The 19,205-nt window shown below is 38.6% G+C and overlaps 2 protein-coding genes across 3 annotated transcripts; both read right to left on the bottom strand.

Annotated features, from left to right (window-relative positions):
- Nucleotides 1–561: 561 nt before the first annotated feature.
- On the bottom strand, nt 562–6,800 carry fgl1 (fibrinogen-like 1). Its single transcript, XM_074674771.1, has 7 exons — nt 6,756–6,800; nt 5,429–5,597; nt 3,556–3,715; nt 3,371–3,468; nt 1,922–2,010; nt 1,507–1,694; nt 562–1,386 (listed from the first exon to the last, which is right to left on the bottom strand). The coding sequence occupies exons 1-7, from the start codon at nt 6,798–6,800 to the stop codon at nt 1,188–1,190; spliced, it is 948 nt and encodes a 315-aa protein (XP_074530872.1). The 3' UTR covers nt 562–1,187.
- A 2,114-nt stretch (nt 6,801–8,914) lies between these two features.
- Nucleotides 8,915–11,986, bottom strand: LOC141793025 (calmegin-like). 2 transcript variants are annotated; one of them, XM_074673335.1, is made up of 6 exons: nt 11,928–11,986; nt 11,495–11,585; nt 10,094–10,213; nt 9,849–9,951; nt 9,669–9,742; nt 8,915–8,981 (listed from the first exon to the last, which is right to left on the bottom strand). In XM_074673335.1, exons 2-6 carry the CDS (start codon nt 11,570–11,572, stop codon nt 8,979–8,981), a joined length of 378 nt encoding a protein of 125 aa, XP_074529436.1. In that variant the 5' UTR covers nt 11,573–11,585; nt 11,928–11,986; the 3' UTR covers nt 8,915–8,978. The 2 variants fall into 2 exon arrangements, with proteins under 2 accessions (XP_074529436.1, XP_074529435.1); XM_074673334.1 differs by lacking the exon at nt 8,915–8,981 and having other exon boundaries at nt 9,560–9,742.
- Between the last annotated feature and the right edge of the window lie 7,219 nt (nt 11,987–19,205).

Raw genomic sequence — 19,205 nt, 5'->3', positions numbered from 1 at the left:
ATAGATAGATAGATAGATAGATAGATAGATAGATAGATAGATAGATAGATAGATAGCTAGATAGATAGATAGATAGATAGATAGAGCATACAAAATTAATTTTAACAAGCGAATAATAATAATAATAATAATAATAATAATAATAATAATAATAATAATAGTTATTATTATTATTATTATTATTATTATTATTATTATTATTATTATTATTATAAAATCTAGCAAAACCACTATCAGATGGTATCTGATGTCTAACAGGTATTCAGGGTGAGTCATCCTATGGGCACAGTCTTCATTTATTAGCTCTCAACTTTATCAAATCCAGCAGTGATTAATCTGATGGGACTTTTAAGCTGAAATGAGCTTTCAGACTTGGGGGCAGATTGTCAATAATAAGTTAAGTGTTCAGAAGGTTGCGGCAGTAGTAACAGTCACTAAAATATACTTAAAGGCGCTCATACAAGGAAAAGAAAAAATTCTCTGGAGATTTTTATTTATTTATTTATTTTATTTTGTTAATTGTGATAACAATACAAAGAGAAGGGATATAGGAGTTGGTGTGTGTACTATAGCAGAGCTATTAATGACAAACTCTAAGTAGAGATAAAACACAATACTGAACCCTTTGAATATGACTTTGTCTTAAGTCTCACATCTACAGCAACAGCTGTGTTCTTGTGCAATTTCAAATAACTTTAAAAATAATAATGATAATAATAAGTGTATGCAATTAGTACAATCTGCCAAGCTAATTTTACTCCAAAGTTTGAAATTGAACCTTCAGGTACATGGTGTTACATTCAAGGCCCTTTTCAGTGTTTTCAGTCTGGTGCCTTTCCTGCAGCTGGCTCACCCACTACCATCAAATTTCCCCTTTCTCCACCACACTAGACATCTGTGTACACTTCCCCTTGCAGAAGTCATTTCTTTTTAACAAGCCATAAGTTTCACAACAAGTCCTACAATGAGCCATGCCAAAGTCTTTAAAAAAACTCAAAAGTGGAAAATTTCAGCTTCACTACTACATAAACTGATCAGTACTTAAAGTGCAAGTAAGTCTGCATGATATGCAATCAGTATAATGCTATTGTATGTTGTAGTGCGTTTTTAAAACTTGATTTTCACCATCAAAAAATGTTTGCAAAATCTGCTGCCCAGAGGATATCATCTTTCTTCTTGTGTCTTGTCTAAGAAGGCGGTCTGAGATGGACAGCATTAGGATCATCTATAGGATCAATTTTGAAATTGGTTGGCCGCAGCTTCATGATGCTGGTCTTTAGGGAGTACCACCATCCTCTCCAAGGGTACCACACCACACCATCATCTGTCCTTGCACTGTAGTATCCATTGCTGTAATATTTGCCATTAAGATGAGCTGAGTGGCACCTGGGAAAACACAGGACGAAGTGAGAATTTTCTATGATACACTGTTTGCATTAAGCTACAAATGTTTACACATTAATTGAATCTGGGGGGGGGGGGGTCCTTGTATCATAACACCCGTACTTGTTGAACCACCATCCTCCCTTGTCTTCCTCAGCACAGTTTCCTTTGTAGTTATCGTTATCCTGGTCGTAGGTGCTGAATTTCATTCCCTGGTGGCTCGCCCAGTCTGATACACCGACCTGATAGCTTGCAGACATAGCATCTCCAGCTGTACCTTCATAGGCACCAAACTCAAGTTGATAATGATCCTGTGGAGACAAAAGAGCAGAGCTGGTTCATTTGCTTGGTTATAAAATTGAAAGAATAAAATAGCTGCTTTTTTAAATTTACATTTCCTGTATTCACTTCTTTGTTGAATGAGAAAATGTTACTGTGTCAGTAGTTCACACTATGCTCAGTGATTTCACTTCAAACAAGATATGATGTAATACAAGTGACAAATAATCACACCCTAGCTGTCAATATGTATCCACACCTTTTCATCAGCCACTTTGAAGTTCTTATACTCAGCATAGCGCTGGTTACCATCAAAGTCCTCCAGGTTAATCCTCAGAGAATAATTCCCTGGAAAAGACAAAAAAATATATATCTGAAAATAAAGAAAAGGAAAACATCTTCTGCACAAGCACTGGAGAATTATTTCTAATGTTGTTATTTGGGGGGTTGAGATGGGTTGGACACATGTCTGCACAAACAATCCGTCTATTACCCAAAAAACAGACTCTGATAAACACGATCATTGAGCTGGATGCATGTTGTATAGGCACACGATGACTGATGATGTCTGTTGCCGGCTGCTAGCACTGACCAATTCTGCTCCCCAACTTCAAGTTAACAAGTACAAAAAAAAATTTGTTCTAACGAAGATTTGGATTATTGTCAACGTTTTTCATGTCTGTTTCTTTTTCTGCTGCAGTCATCAAAGGCCCGGCGATTGCTTCTTAAAATACAAATGTACGTTTTCTTAAAGGCCATGTTCCTTCACCCTGGGGTTAGAGCTGCACAAGACCAGTGTGACTATGAACCTTGAGGGTTTTAAATTCTCCTATGATCTATTTGACTACCATCAATCTATATTTTGGTTTTGGTCTCCCCCAAGCCTGTTAAAAACGTATCTTGCTCTTTATTTTTAAAATGCTAATTTAAAAACTTACTTCTAATTTTGTATATATGTTGTTCTGTTTGCAGAGATTAAACATTTTGATTTTTTTCCAAAAGCTTTTGTATAATTCTTGTTCAGTTTTCTGTTTTTATTCTCTGCCTCTTATTTTGTACATTTTACCTTGTGATAAAATTTCTTGTTTCTTAGTGATCCATGTTTTTGTTGTATTCATGTCTGTTTTTCTGTCATGTTTCTCATGAAGTTTGTTTTTTATTTTTCCTGTTCTATTTTGTTGGTCTTGATCCTTTTATAAGTTTCACATGGGTAACCTTGTGAGCATTCAGAACCTGTGTTTCTGCCACTCTTTGTCAGTTCATTGCCTCCATTTTGTTCCCTTTCCTGGTTTTCCCTTGGGCCTTGTTTTCATGATTTTTTAGGTTTTTGAGATTTTATGCTGGATATTTGTTCAGACTGTTTGAAAAATACATTTTCCTTTGTTCATGGCAGATGGACCAATGTTCTCTGCCCATGGGTCTTCTTCTTTTGTTTTCAACTAATTAAACTGTTTCATGGCAAAAAAGAAAGAAAGAAAGAAAGAAAGAAAGAAAGAAAGAAAGAAAGAAAGAAAGAAAGAAAGAAAGAAACAAAGAAACAAAGAAAGAAACAAAGAAACAAAGAAAGAAAAAAACCTTGCGGTCAATGAGAGCGTTGAGGGCAAACATAATAGATTAGCATATATGATGACAAAGCCTTCACATAACAGTCATTTGATCCCATATATAAATATCAGTCAGAGCAGAGCTCTCTACATGTGTGTCTAACCTTGTGTTGTGATGAAATGAAGGTTGTCATTTCCAAGCCAAAACTCTCCCAGAGCTGCATCCATGTCTCCAAATCCTTCCTTATACTCTGCCCATGACCTAAAAGATAGATTGATGGATAAACTGATGGAAAGCTTTTACATGATTTCCTCATTTTGTCACAGTTGCCTGATGTCACAGACACACCTGTTGAATCTCTCTGCTCCATTGATTCTTCTCTGAATGATGATCCAACCTCCACCATCACTCATATCACAGTACACTTTGACTGCAGACGGACTCCCCTGGGGTTTGATCATATAAAAGCCGCTTGATTTGGAGCCAGAAGTGAAGAGCTGGGAACAGTCTGACAAACACACAACAACAGGCTCCATTGGATACAATCCTTTCTTCGTGATAACTTTTACACTCTTTCTTTTTTTCTGTCTTTTTGTGGGACACGCTGACATATTCTTTCAACTCAAACCATTATCTTTTTTTTCCTGAACATAACCAAAACAAGAGGTTTGAAATTATGAGGTCATCACATGAGGATTTCCTAGCTGACTCATGACTCATTGGAAGGGCGGGTCTCAAACACTAAGGTCTGCTCCAGAGGCTTAGGTGGGTAACAGTTTTTCTATACCAGCTTTATTTCACCTAACTAAACACATCACTTCCAGTCTCCAGCTTTTGCTCTCCTCTCCCAAGCTGTCAACTTTCCTTTGCTCCATCTCCTACCAGTTCTCCATCTCTCCACAAGATGCCCTCAGACTTCCCTTTCTTTATGTGTCAATCGTACACACCTGTTTTCAGTTCTACTAAGGCCTGTTATGGGCTCTGCTGGAGCTTTCTGCTCCCTCTAAGGTCATGTCCACACGTAGCCGGGTATTTTCAAAAACGAATACCCCCACCCCCCGTTTTGAAAAATACTTCTGTCCACACGCAGCGGGTAAATCAGCCAAGGCGTGCAGCTCGAGGCATGCCAAACCCATACCCAGTATTTTCCAGACGTAAAACCCGTGTCAGCCAACCAGAATGAACCCCCGCCATTCAGCCGTGACGTTTAAGAACCGAAAACTCTGTTTACGGGCGTCCACACGAAACCATGAAACCAGAGTTTTCCAAAATCTTCACTTTGGCCAGAGTTTTTAGAAGACATCGTTTTTCGTGACGTAAAACTGCGGGTTCGTGTGGACGACAGGCGTAAATGTATAAAAATATAAGTGATTTCCTAAATACCCGGCTACGTGTGGACATGGCCTCAGCCTCCACCCTCCTGCTCACCTATAACCTGTTTGCTAATCACCTGCTAATATTTAACCCTGCTAGTTTCTGTTGATGCTGCCAGTCTGTTTGTGCTCCAGCCTTTTGTATCACTCCAGCCTGGTTTGGGCTCTGCCTGCTACCTGTTTTGGATTTTGCCTGCTGTCTCTGTGCTTTTGCCTGGATTGTACTGATTCCTTGGTTTTTGATCGCTGCCTGATTTGTTTTTTGATTTTATTCTTCTGCCTGTTAGGAGTGGTTTTGGGGTTTTGACAAAGTGTTTTTGCCCTTTTTTGGCAGTATATATTAGAGAACTGTTTTTCCCTTAGCCCCGTCTCGGTGTCATTCTGCACTTGGTTCTCTTCAGAGCTGTGACAGGGACAAGTTGTCTTTCCTTTTACTGTCATAATAATGCATGTCCTGTCTCATTGCCAGCTTGACTTTCTCACTGTATGCTCTATTAGTGTTTGTGTATTTGACCTTTCTTTCTGTCTGTGTGTGCCTTCTTTTCAATACTTGCCCGTGAGCCTTACACTGCACAGTGAATCATTGTATTGGATAAGTCTGCTGTACAATGTGGTCATTTTGCCTGACCAGCACCCCATTGCTCACACTCTCCCCCAGCTCTCTGCGTGAACTCGATTAAAAGTATTAAAGAAACCAAAGTGCAACAAAATCACACGAGTATCTAACACTAAGGTATCAAACTTGTATGCAGACATCTGGTTCTGCTTCATCCAGTGTGTGACCTGAAAAAGATATTTTAAAGTAAAACTTTCAGCTGTTGTTCAGCCCCTGAGGCAGTGGTCCTGACCTGGGTACTTGGCATCCTGGCTCTGGTCAGATGTGACTTTGTCAGTGTTGTCAGGTTGGGTCTGTCGTTGTAATCTCTGTAAGAGGAGTTCTTGCGTCTGAAACTGGTTCCTCAGACGCATTTCCTGTTCCCGCAGCCGGGCCACCTCCTCACTGCAAATGTCAGATGCCTATACAAACATTTAGATGCTTTATAAGTATGTTTTGGGTTTTTTTTTTTTACATTAATTTGATAAATCTGGGGTAAAAATGTGCAGAAGGTGAAGCATATTTAATATTAAAAAAAAAGGTACTCTGCTAGAAAACTGCAGAATCTTTACTATTTTGCAGTGCAGCAGCAGACTGTGTGTATCACAGATAGTCTACTTGTCATTTTTTCCTGTAATCCTTCCAACACTTACTTCGCTCTGTGTGACGCCATAATCTAACTCAAAGATCCAACCATGATATAAACAGCAGACTGTTGGTGTAGCTTATTTTAGTTTACAGATTAGAATAAGGAAAAACTGCAATCCTCACTCTGTGCTAAGTCTAGTCTTACCAAAGCAAAACTGATAAATGTCAAGCTACAGTCAGGAATATTGCAGCAGACTAATATTTGTGTGGGAGCAGAGCCTCCTTCCCCATGACAACACAAACAATGAACATAAAACGGGCGAGCTAAAAAAGCTAGTTGTTTCCACGCATGGTCATGTAAGGCAAAGCCAGATATTTCTGACTAACGCAGCTTTCCTTCGTACAAACATATTTTTGAACGGTTTAACTGCTGAATTGGTAGCAATTAAAACAAACAACAACATTTAATTTAAAAAAATGAGAATAACTTTTCAAACTTAAAACAACCCACTTAAATTGTGCCTCTTTTTTAACATTTAGATTACATGAGAATAATAGTTCATCTGTTAAAGAAAGTACTGGAACATCCTATAATAAAACAAAAAAGAAGCAAAGAAATAACACCTACTGTTATAAAGCAATTTTTCCTCTTTTTTTTTTCTTTTTCTTTAACAGAGTAAACATTTGAACAAGCTAGTTTTGGACTCCAGTTACTGCGAAAAGTAACATATCTGTTTATCACTTTAACTGAAATTAGCAGATCCAGCTTAAACCACCTCATGCAGAAAATATTTAAAGCACATAAAGAGAGAGATAAATAAAACATTGCCAAACCATACAACACTCACCAACATCTTTTCAAGAAGAAACACAAGACTAAAAAAATAACTGATTTCCAAAATAGGATAACAAAGACAGTAAAAAGAGTAAAACTAAAGAGCAGACCACCTGTTTCTTTACAGAGTACTTACACAAAGAGCCTGAAAACAAACTGTGATGATCAGTCCTTTGAACAGCAGCTGCTGGCCCTCCATCATTCTTATATTTCGAAAGCACAAAACTAAAGAGTCAGACCTCAAGAGAAAAGGATATGTTGTCTTCTCAGAACTTGGTTGTTTCTTTTAAGTTTTCCTGGATGATTTTCCTCATACCTGAAACCAGAGAAAGCTGTGCCTCTGAGGTGATAAACCCTTTTTGAATACCTGATTCTCTACAGTCATAAAAAACACAGAATATGCAGGGAGTGTCCAGAACAAATGCCAGAAGTAGACACATGTTCCAGTAAATCTTGTGGTGTTTTTTTCTAAGAAGAAATGGTATTTTTATGATGGTAGTGGGTTGTATAAAATGTTATCATCTGAAACAGATGATCTTGGTTGTTCTATCACTCCCTTGTTGACTTACCAGCTTTTTGAAAATGTTGTTATTCCCTTATGGACACAGAACAGGAGGAGATACATTTGGAGATAGATTTGTATTATTAAGATATGAACTACCTCTAGAATCTAGAGTTATTACATCACTTTATTTATTTATTTATTTATTTATTTTTTAAAGGTATTACAGCCAATGAGCCGTCAGGCTTTAATCGTATGCAGGGAACAAAAACCTAAGTTGAGCATTTCAGATCTGTGAATGCAACTCATAATCTATTTTTAATTCAAACTGTTAATTACTATACATAAAACAACACACACAGGTCAGGACTTTGACAAACACAAACAGGAAACATTCACAAAAACACAATGTATAAAGGAGATCAGTGCATGCTCATACTTAGATAAACAATTAATTATTTAAAGGTTCATATTGTCCTATACGGGGGTAGATCCAGTTTCAAAAAACAAAAAAAAACCACCATTTCTCATATTGAATTAATTTGACAGTCAGTCAATTCAAATTCGATTAGATCGATATTGGTGATATGTGTCCCCAAACCTGCTTCCAAATGGTTCCAGACCTAAAGTTAGTGTCATTGAATGTACCCACAGAGAAACATTTTGGTTTGTGAATTTCCCAGTTTGACAGAATCATTATTTTGGCACCCAAAAGGCTAAACCAACTGTCTTTCTTTCCTGTCCCAGTCATAATCTGATTCCTAATTGTGAAAACTAACTGCAACACTTTTACCTTTATAGACTTCTTTAGGACATTTGGTTAAATATGCGTTGGTAATAGGATATTGTTAGGTTAATTTAAAAAAAAAAAGTCAGGCTAGCTGTTCCTTCATGTTTTTGACCATTTTGCTGGGCTTAGCTAACTAATTTTGGCACAGCCACATATACAAGGAGGATCCTCTGTACTATCTAGTGTTGGGTGTAAATGAGAACAAGTGTGCCACAGATGAGATGTGACAGTACAGTAATATTTGATCTGAAATATAGTCCATATATGCCAGTATGATACCTAGATCTAGTACATTCAATAAAGCTATGCTATCAACAAAAGGGTATTTACATTTAAGCATCTGATTTCTTAGCAAGTGTTTTATTTCTTAGCATATTATCTTATTGGTCTTAGTATATGCCACAATTATGTCTGGAGAAGCTTCTTCAAGATATTAGGCACAAAATTCAGGCTTAAATTGCTTCATAATGTGTAAAATAATCCCTCAGTAGAGTGAGAAAAGTAATGACTTATTTTCAGATGATTAAATTTTCCTTGCCCCCAATGCAGATAATTTAACTCATAGAAGCAATTTAGGTCTAATTTTCTCTAATATCTTGAAATCAGCAGACTTACACATGAATGTGACTCAAAATGAGATACTTTTGACTTGATGTATGAAAAAAAAACACTTGATAAATTTTGAGTTTTTGAGGTGTAGAAATTCATGTTTAAGATTGGGCCCTGTAATTCTAACCATAATGATGAAAAACAGAGCACTTTTCCTTTGACACCTTTGCCTTCATTAGCCACTAGGTGGAGCCCAACAGCTTCATACACAACCAAGATGCAAACCCTGCCTGATAGGAAAGTCACTCATATATTTTCTCCAACTGCAGGTGAGAAATTATTTTTGAGCAGAGATCAGCAAAGATCACAAATTTACCCAACAATACTCATTTTGATTTTTATTATCTAAACCACAAGCAGCTCAACAGTATCTGCTCAGATATTGTTTTCATTTTAGCAGGCTGTTCAGTGCTTCCTCTTGTACGATGGTTGCTCTTCCCTCCTGATGATCTCTGGAGCTGTTGCACCGATCAAAGTTCCTACTGAATACACACACACACACACACACACACACACACACACACACACACACACACACACACACACACACACACACACACACACACACACACACACACACGTAACCATCCAAACAGTTAGCCAGAGTTTTAAGAAGAAGCTAAAAGCTCAGTGACAGGAATAAAATTTATATCTAGTTAAGTCATTTAGAAACTACAATGCCATTAAATCAGCACAGTCATTGTTGATGTGCTTTGCGCACAAATTCAATACCACAAATGCCAAGTTTATCTTGAAATAAATAAATCAGAATAAAAAATGTTTAGTCAAAATGCTAAGAAAGTTGGTCATAAATGAGATTAGCGACAAAATTTTTAATCAAAAGCAATGACTTCCTTTCCCATAATTTGGACTTTATCTATTATAAAATTGACGAACACACCCTCCCCAACAAACGACATATGAGTCTCATGTAGTGGAGAACAAATAAATGCACGTTAATGATCCATTACTGGAGATTTGGATAAGTTAAAGCCTTTTGAGACTATTCCTGACAGGTTTTTAATCCAACTTTAAATGAAGAATAGCTCATTGTGTTGTTCATGTCCGAGCCTGGCAGCAGTGTAGATTGTGTAGCAGTTACTTGTGGAGTGTCCTTAGATAACGTTATAATGTTATCTTGCCATTAGCACATAATCAATCATGGTCACCTTCTGGTCTAAATCGGACTTCTTCTGGATACCATGAGTGTCCCGCCTTCTTGTTATAGCTCCATCAGCTTTTTCTAAAACAGGAAAATCAAAGTGAAAGGAGCAAAAAAGTTCCCGCTGTAATACGACTGCTGATGTAGAACCTCTACAACAACTACAAATGTTAGGTCAAAGGAGTACCTCTGGTATTGACCGACTCTGTCCACTGTGAGACATGAGGATCATCTGGTTGGACATCATCAGACTTCTTATAGTAGTATGGTTGATCAGGGGGGCCAAACCTCTGAAAAACACACACAAGCATTTTCTGTGTTGTTTTGAGGACCACGCCTTGGTGAAAAATCATACATCCTAGTGTTCTAATGCTGAACAACATTGCAAACGAATCAAAGCATGCCTTTTTATAATCATAAAGAATACTCTACCTTGTCAGGCCACATGAAACTAATGAAGAGGATGATGGGAAGTCCAACAGTGAAGACATAGACACTCCAGAGCCAGGGACGCTGGTGTGTGGCCATAAGTAGGCTCTCTATTAATCCAGGCTAGAGCACACACACACACACACGTAAATAGTGGTTATGTCTTCCTACAATCATTTTATCTATATGAATTCATCCTAGGAGGGGTATCCTGATAAGTGGGACCATCAAAACTCACACAAGTAGCATACATATCTGTCACATCCCTGAACAAGTTATTGGTGAGTTTTTATTTAAGACTCATCTGCTCCATCCAGTCATCAGCAGATAGTTTGTTAAGCATCTTCAGTGTGGGTCTCCCTCCCAGAGTCAAGTGCGATCTGGTGAGGTCTTTTTTTTTTCATTAAAGGACCTTTAATAACAGAAGATTTTTTTTTTAAATGTATCCAGATTTCTTTTGAGTTTTTATGCATAATGACATACAGTGCTTACCAAACTTATTGATCCACCTGTCATAAAGTAAGAAACCACCCAGTATCTTGAGGAGCTTTAACTCTGACTTTTTTTAAAGATTTAAATTTGCCCTCACCATTTTGAACAGGAGTGAAGAGTTTGAAACTGATTCATGTTTGTATACCTTAATATGAGCCAGAAAATTGGAATTCTCTGATAAGTCAGAAATTAATCAAAAATCACATACGACCACTAAAATACTTTTTTTTCCTGCACAAGAATGACAGTAAAGAACTGTAATTTGTTAATCCAAAAAATGATGTGCTTTTGCTTTTTCTGTTTTTTTTTTTTGTTGTTTTTTTACATGTTTTTTTAACAGTACATTTGAGAATTCACAGAAAAAAACAACAATTATTCCCAAGACTTAAAAATATTATTTTGATTTAAGAGCTTGCACATCCTGGTGGATAAACCATTACAGCAATACAAAAAGTGCTTGGTAGTCACTGTATATTTTAATCCCTCATTTTGAATGCAGTACCTAATATTGCTTAAATATATTTAGTCATAAATATCTCTGCCTTAAACTGATAAACTGCCTGTATAATAAAGTTTGTCACCTTTTCCTTTCTGTAATCTTATCCACTGAATAGAGCAACCATTTTTTTCCCTGTTTTGTGTGCATGTGGTAATTAGTGTCAAGACTTTGTACCTGTTATTAATAATGATTATAAAATGTGTATTTTTTCTGTCCTTATTTGAATATTTTTGCTCTAAACAGGATACATTGACTCTCTTCTTACTTTTTTTAAGTACTTTGTGTTGTCGTATTTGTATGAATGATTACTGATTAAGGACACCACATACTGTTCTTGTTATGTCAATGGGCAATAAATAAATGTTATGAAAGAACAATAATAAAGTTTAGTTTATTATGATCGCTGGTCTTACCTGAGCTGCAGCAGACACTGGTGTCAGACTCACTACCAGCATAATGCACAGCAACACAAATCTCCAGCAGATGCCCATTTTGAAAAAACACCTGCAGACAACATGTTTATACAAGTGATCCAAATCATGCACTAGGATATTCAGAGACACACAGCAGTGTAACCACACTCAGCTGAAACAATCCTATATACACAGACATTTTCCATTCTGATCTACTTTCTTTTAAGCTTAACCAGAAAAAAAGACAAAAGATGAAAAATAAAAGAACAAGCCTCTGAGATCAGGAACTGTGACTCCGTGTATTGAAAAACAACATGCAAAAAATGAGACAAAAACTCAGGAAACTAAAGACAACAGAAACAGAAAGAAGTAAGATTAAAATAAGAAAATAATAAAAAAAAAGCTGCAGATAACAAATCTACTCTTTACCAACTTTTTAAACAGAGGTTGTTCAAGGTTTTATCCAGTTCCTTGGAAGGCACTTCCTGGATCTTTAAGTCATGTGGGATTGGACTTTGCACTCTGGTCAGTTGTTGTCAGGCAGCAGCGCAGGAAGTTTACACGAGAGAAGATTAACTTGGTAATAATTACACATCCTGCAACCTCATTTAGTGTAGCACTGTATAATGTAACCTTGTTAGTAAATTGGTATCTTAAGCAACTAAACTCACTCACTCCAGCTGTTGCAGTTGGCCACATGGGATGCAGCCAGCAAAGGGCTATACCTGAGATCCAGCAACTGCAACAGCAGATGGAGCAGCTGTCAAGTTTACACTGTAACACAGGTTTGGGCGCCACACATTTTTCACCATCAAACCTTAATCCAAGAAACCTGAGCAGTCACAGTGACAGAGGAAACTGGATCAATGTTGATGAATTTCAGATTTTTAATGTATTAATTGAAATCAAGAGTGGTGACTGCAATTCACTTCAGCTGCACGAGATGGGTGATTTCACAGAGACTACATCTGTATATTATTTAGTCCATGTTTAAACCATGTAGTATCCCAATAAGCCAATAGCCAGCAACCTTTTCTCTTTCCATCCAGTCCTGTCAAAAAGTGCTGTTTCTTTTGTGTATCCTGTTTCTTAGCTTTTCTCTTTCTTGCTGAAGCTTCTAACCTGTTGATGTGGTTTCCAGTTGGCATAGTTTTTTTTTGCTACCCTTTGATCAGTCTCACCTGTTCCTTATTATCTGTCACTATGTTAAAATGTGTTAATAATTTCTCCTGAACTCAATGCATCAGTTTTTCATCCTCTTGTATCCGGAGTGCCTGATTTTGTGGCTGCTCTGTCTCCTCTGTTAAACTCTGCCCATTCTCAGAGAGTCATCACCATGTTGACTATCCTGAAGACAGACAGTGTTCCTTGTGGCCAGGTATTGCTGATCTTCCTCTTACTCTCTCTGGTACTCCCCTCTGCCTGCTGCACACAAGAGTGCAACTTGCACAGAGAGGAGGAGGGGTAAAAAGGTACAGGGAGAGCAGACCGGAGGCACCCAGATGTGCACTCACCCTATTAGTAAGGAAATGGTCTGCTCTTTAGTTTTACTCTTTTTTTACTGTCTTTTTTTTCCCCCATTTTGGAAATCAGTTATTTCTTTAGTCGTGTGTTTCTTTTGGAAAAGATGTGGTGAGTGTTGTACGATTTGGCAATGTTTTATTTATCTCTCTCTTTTATGCTTTTTTATGCAATTTCAATTGGTTAATTTCAGTGAAAGTGGTAAACATATATGTTACTTTTCACAGTAACTGGAGTCCAAAACCAACTTATATTCAAATTAGGGCTGCACGATATGGCCAAAATCCAATATCTCGACATTTGTACTGTAGGCTATATCTCGATACACAATATATATCTCGATATTCTGATTTCTCCTCTAAATCACTCTATTAATGTTAAATCCAACCCTTTGATACATAAAATGACATCAGTTTACTGATTCAAGCAGACCTTTTAGTTGGATTTTTAAAATTTAAATGCAGAATGGTGAAATCTCATTCAGGTAAAGTTTAGCAAACCTTTCATTTCAAACCAAACTTTATGTAGTACCATATTTTTAGCTCCGGTAAAATAATTCATTCAGATTAATTCAACTGGCTGATTATGTTATATTATATTATATTATATTATATTATATTATATTATATTATATTATATTATATTATATTATATTATATTATATTATATTATTTTATATTTTAGTATATTGTATTATATTATACTTTGAAAATATCATGAACTAAAGATTTAAGGTTCAAGGTTCAAGGTGTCTTTATTGTCCCCGTGGGGCAAATTTCTCTGCAGTCAGCAGTACAACACACACAGTCACAGCAACATCTCACACAGAGGACAATAATAAATAGAATACAAAAAAACAGAGATGGAGATAATATTACTTTTATTTGCATAAAGCAGCTACCTGAATAATGTTGGTCATGCTGAAAGGACTCTAATGATTTCTGTCTTTGAGCCTGGGGTCTGGTTGAACTGTATTGGATTTGGGTTTGTCGTCTGATAATATCCCAGCTAGCAGTATTTTGGAATTCAGCTGTAAAATCACATCAAACTCATCTGCCGTCATGTTTCGAGCAGTGATCAGCTGATTGCACAGCACTTAGGGCCTTTTTCAAACCGCCCCCTACACACTCTCCCTACCCACTAACCCTCCGTTTGCGCGTTCTCGCGGAGGGTCTGCCACATTAAGGGCCATCCCAAACTGATCCACGGGGAGGGGTAGTGGGCTCTAAAACCCTCCACAAGCGAGTCTGCACCGATGCTGACTCGCTGAACACGTGCAGCGCTAAATTGTGTTCGGTGTCAGCCAATGGAGGAAGCAACATACAAATGTAAGTTCCACTAACATAAATATTTAATGAGTGCAGATGTTCACAACTTTGGATGTACATGTCATTAATTAAGGCCTGCCTTGCATTTGTTCAGACAGTTCGTGTGTATTTGAGTGTCTAATATTTACACGGACTTTCACAAAAACAAAAGAATTTATTCAAGTGAGAGTGAAACATAAAAATATTCTTCAATACGAAAATAAATGCAGCCAAAGAAGCGTGGGAGTGAGTGTCTTTTGTATTTTCTACGTTATATTTTCTTTTTTTTCTTTGTCTGTTTCCGCCTGAGATCGAGTGAAGTTTCTGTCCCAAAGCTGCATTTATACCCTACACCCTGATGAAGTGAACTTCATTCAGCTGCGAGTGTGACTCCGTGACGGAGTGCACTCCGTTGTGGAGGGGGAGTGTGTAGGGGGCAGTTTGAAAAAGGCCCTTAGAGAGAGGGGACAGAGTGCGCAGAAAAGCGAAAGTGAAAAAACACGCATGCGCAGGAGAATTTTTCTGGGTGGGCGGGGGAGCATGGTGCTCGCTGTGAGAGGAGCACCGGCTGAGCAGCAGAGAGTGAAACGAGCGAATCACCGAAGAGATTTACGTTCTGACTACTGAAAAAAAAAAAAATTCTGTTTATACTCGATGATTGCGATATAGATGTTTTATATATCTCACGTGCAAAAATCCGCAATGCATCGAGTATATTCGATATATCCCCCAGCCCTAATTCAAATGTTTACACTGTTCAAGAAAAAAAAAAAAGAGGAAAAGTTGCTTTATTACTGTAGGTATTATTTCTTTTTTTCTTTGTTCTTTTATTTTAGGATGTAATTTCTTTAGCAGATTAACTATTATTCTCATATAATCTAAATGTTAAAAAGAGCCAATTTAAGTGGGTTCTTTTCAGTTTGAAAGGTTATCTTCAATTGTTTTGATTAAATGTTTTTGTTTGTTTTAACTGCTGCCAATTCAGCAGTTAAACCGTTCAACAAATGTTTATAAAAAGGTAAGCTGTGTTAGTCAGGAAATATATGGCTTTGCCTACCTTGACTGGTGCGTAGAAACAGCTGGTAAGGAGTTTTAATGCAATTCAGGTATTTCTTTCTCCCCGCAGGTTTTCTGTGTTTTTAAACATGTTTTATTGTTGTTTTTTGTTATTTCAGTTTGGGCTGGAGACCTCCGGTAGTCCAGTTTCCTCTCTTTTTTTGATTAATCTAGTTTTCGTTCTAGTTTAGTTTGGGAAGAGGTGCCAGGACAAACAAGACTGGGTCAGCACTTTTCTTCTTGTGTTTCTTTCAGCCCAGGTCGCCAGCTCTTTTTTGTTTGCTCTTCTATTTTGGTCTTTTTGGTTTCAATAAAGCCTGTAGGTTAAATTTCTATTCTTTGGTGGCATCCTTTATTGTGTGGTAGGTATGGTCTTATTGAGTTTTTGTTGGAGAGGATGTCTCATTGCTCTAAAAAGGAATTTTGGCGATCCCTCTCTCCTCTTTTCATTTCCTTGCGTCACTCCTGTGCATCTCTGGTCAGAGGGACTTAGACACAAGAGAACAACAAGTGGGGTAAGGAAGGATGGAACTTTGAACCTTTAAGAAACACCCTTTGTTTGCCATGGTATGATTGCTCTTTGCTCACCAATTTTTTTCTTTTTTTTTTGGCTGGTTCTGTATAAAACCATTTATTTATTTATTTCCTTTTTTTTACCTTTTTTATTTTTTATTCTTTAATTAATTAATTCATTCATGTTATGCTTCATCCGAATAGACCATGTTCAGCAGTGCCAATGCTGGGGCGGCTGTCCAGAGTTGTGGGCATAAGGTGGCTGGTGCTTGTTGCGGTGGTAATCCCCGAACCTGTTGGTGGACACCAGAGGTGAAGGGTGCCGGAGTCTTACAGGGCATGGTTGGCTTGTGGGACTCCAGAAGGCTCTTGTGGTCACTGAGGCAAGAACTCGGGCATGGGAGAAGTTCGGTGAGGCCATGGAAAAAGGTTTCAGTTGGCCCAAAAGAAATTCTGGCAAACTGTCTGGCGGGGAAAGCGGGCCTCTGTCCACACTGTTTAAAGTGGGGATGGGGAGCTGCTGACCTCAATTAAGAGTATAGCCGGGCAGTGGAAGGAATACTTTGAGGACCTGCTCAATTCCACCATGTATTCAGTCAAGGGAGCAGAGCCAGAGGACTTGGGGTTGGGCCCCTGATGTCGCTGAGGCAGTCAATCAACTCCACAGTGGCAAAGCCCCAGGGGGTGAGACGAGACCCGTCCTGAGTTCCTCAAGGCTCTGGATGTTGCAGGACTGTCTTGGCTGACATGTCTCTGCAACATTGTGTGAACATCGGGGACAGTGCCTCTGGATTGGCAGACTGGGGTGGTGGTTCCCCTTTTTAAGAAGAGGGACCAGAGGGTGTGTTCCAACTACATGGGGATCACAATCCTAAGCCTCCCTGGTAAGGTCTACTCCAGGGTGCTGGAAAGGAGAGTCTGATGGTTGGTTGAACCTCAGATCCAAGAGGTACAATGTGGTTTTCTGGCTGTGGAATACTGGACCAACTCTATACCCTTGCAAGGGTGCTAGGGGGACAAGAGAGTTCAGCCAACCAGTCTACATGTGCTTTGTGGACTTGGAAAAGGCTTTTGACTCTGTCCCCCGAGGTATCTTGTGGGGTGTACTTCGTGAATAGGGAGTCGATGGCCAGTTGTTAAGGGCTGTTTGGTCTCTGTATTTCCAGAGTAAAAGCTTAGTCCAACAGCAAGTCAAAGTCCTTCCCAGTCAGGGTTGTACTCTGCCAGGGTTGCCCTTTGTCACTGATACTGTTCATTACTTTTATAGAAAGGATTCTATGAGCAGTCAAGTTGCGGAGAAAGTCAGCTTCGGGGGTCTCACAATCCCATCTCTGCTTTTTGCTGATGATGTGGTCCTGTTGGCCTCATTGAACACTGACCCCCAGGTTGCACTGGGATGGCTGGGATGAAGATCAGCACCTCAAAGTCTGAGGCCGTGGTTCTCAGTCAGAAAAAGATGGATTGCTCACACCAGGCTGGGAGAGTCTTTGCCCCAAGAGGAGGAGTTCAAGTATCTTGGGGTCTTGTTCAGGAGTGAGGAGAAAATGAAGCAAGAGATTGACAGATGGATCGGGGCGGTGTTGGTAATAATGCAGATGCTATACCGGTCTGTTGTGGGGAAGATAGAGTTGAGCCAGAAGATGAGGCTCTCAATTTACCAGTCAATCTATGTGCAAGAACTCACCTATGGAAATAAGCTGTGGGAAGTGACCGAAAGAACAAGATCCCGGATATGAGCAGCTAAAATGGGCTCTCTACACGGGGAGTCTGGACTCGGGATTAGATATAGGGTTCAGAGCTCAGACATGCAAGAGAGACCCTGGCTGGAGCCGCTGCGCCTTTGCATCAAGAGGAGCCAGATGAAGAGGTTTGGGAATCTGGTGAGGATGCCTCCTGGAGACCTCCCTGGGGAGGTGTTTCAGGCATGTCAAACTAGGAGGAGACCCGAGGGCAGACCAAGGAAACAGTGAAAAGATAATATCTCTCAATTGACCTGGGGAGGCATTGGTAACCCCTCAATGGAGCTGGTGGACGTGGCTGTGGTAAGGCAACATTGGTCTTAACTGATGGCACTGCTGCCCCTGAGAGCAAGACCAGGAGAAGTGGTCAAAAATGAAATACTACGTATTAATCAGAAACACAGATACTGATATTTTAATTAGACATAATTCATCAAAATTGTGAAATAAAATGTAGTAATAAGTATGATCAAAAACTTAAAATCTGTCAAACTGTAAAAGTGAACCTAAACTTCACTCAAGCCAAAGCAGCTGTTGCAGTTGGCCTCAGGAATGCAGCCAGCAAAGGGCTATACCTGAGATCCAGCAACTGCAACAGCACCCCAAAACATGGTCCCCTCAGATATCAACCCTTCCCAAACCAACTGTGTTTCAGCAGTTATCATCAGCATGACTTTAATTCACTTACATTAAAACATTTCACATCAATATTACATGAACACATCAGAATGATTTTAAAAAAAAAGAAAAACCTTTTTAGTCAGCCTTTTTGTAGTTGTTGTTTTTTAATTTCAATTTCAATGTAATTCAGTGTGCCTTATTTGTTTTCACATATCACTTGTCATCACTTCACACAACATATGAGCAATAAAATTATACCCCTATTTTTCACTTCTTAAAGAATCGTGTCTCTTATTTAAACCATCCAGAGCATCTAGAATTCCTTTTGCTCTCATCACACAACTGAACGTAATAGTTCAAAAGAGAAAGCATTCGTAATCTGTTAAAAAAAATAATTATTAATAACATTAATGTGTGTGTGATTGTGTGTGATTAAGTGTGTGTGTGTGTGTGTGTGTGTGTGTGTGTGTGTGTGTGTGTGTGTGTGTGTGGTGTGTGTGTGTGTGTGTGTGTGTGTGTGTGTGTGTGTGAGTGAGTGTGTGTGTGTGTGTGCGTGTGTGTGTGTGTGTCTTATTGAAAACTTAGTCCCTTTATGGTTTGTAGAGGCTCCTTTCCAGGGGTTCAGGTACAAGAAAAATTTCCTTCCCAGCTCGAAAACAATGATGAATTTCTTGCTTTCAGGCCTTATTTCTGGGCCCCAAGACGTTTGCAAGTGTCACAGAGGTGGTCAAGCCTGGTGTAAACTTGTCTCAAGTGATCTGGGGAAAAAAGAAAAAAAATGCCATTTTTGTGAGTTTTGCCCCTAATCATCTTAAATGCAGTGGAAGTTTTTTTTTTCAAACATTTGAAAACCTGCTTTTGCAGTTGCCTCAGGAATGCAGCCAGCAAAAGGCTATACCTGAGATCCAGCAACGGCAATAGCACCCCAAAACATGGTCCCCTCAGACGGGTAGC

This window comes from Halichoeres trimaculatus, unplaced genomic scaffold (assembly GCF_033239565.1).
Source record: "Halichoeres trimaculatus isolate MK-OKI-2021-1 unplaced genomic scaffold, fHalTri1.1 fHalTri1_scaffold_7, whole genome shotgun sequence".
Classification (NCBI taxonomy): Eukaryota; Metazoa; Chordata; class Actinopteri; order Labriformes; family Labridae; genus Halichoeres; species Halichoeres trimaculatus.
This window is presented reverse-complemented; position numbering and strand designations above follow the sequence as displayed.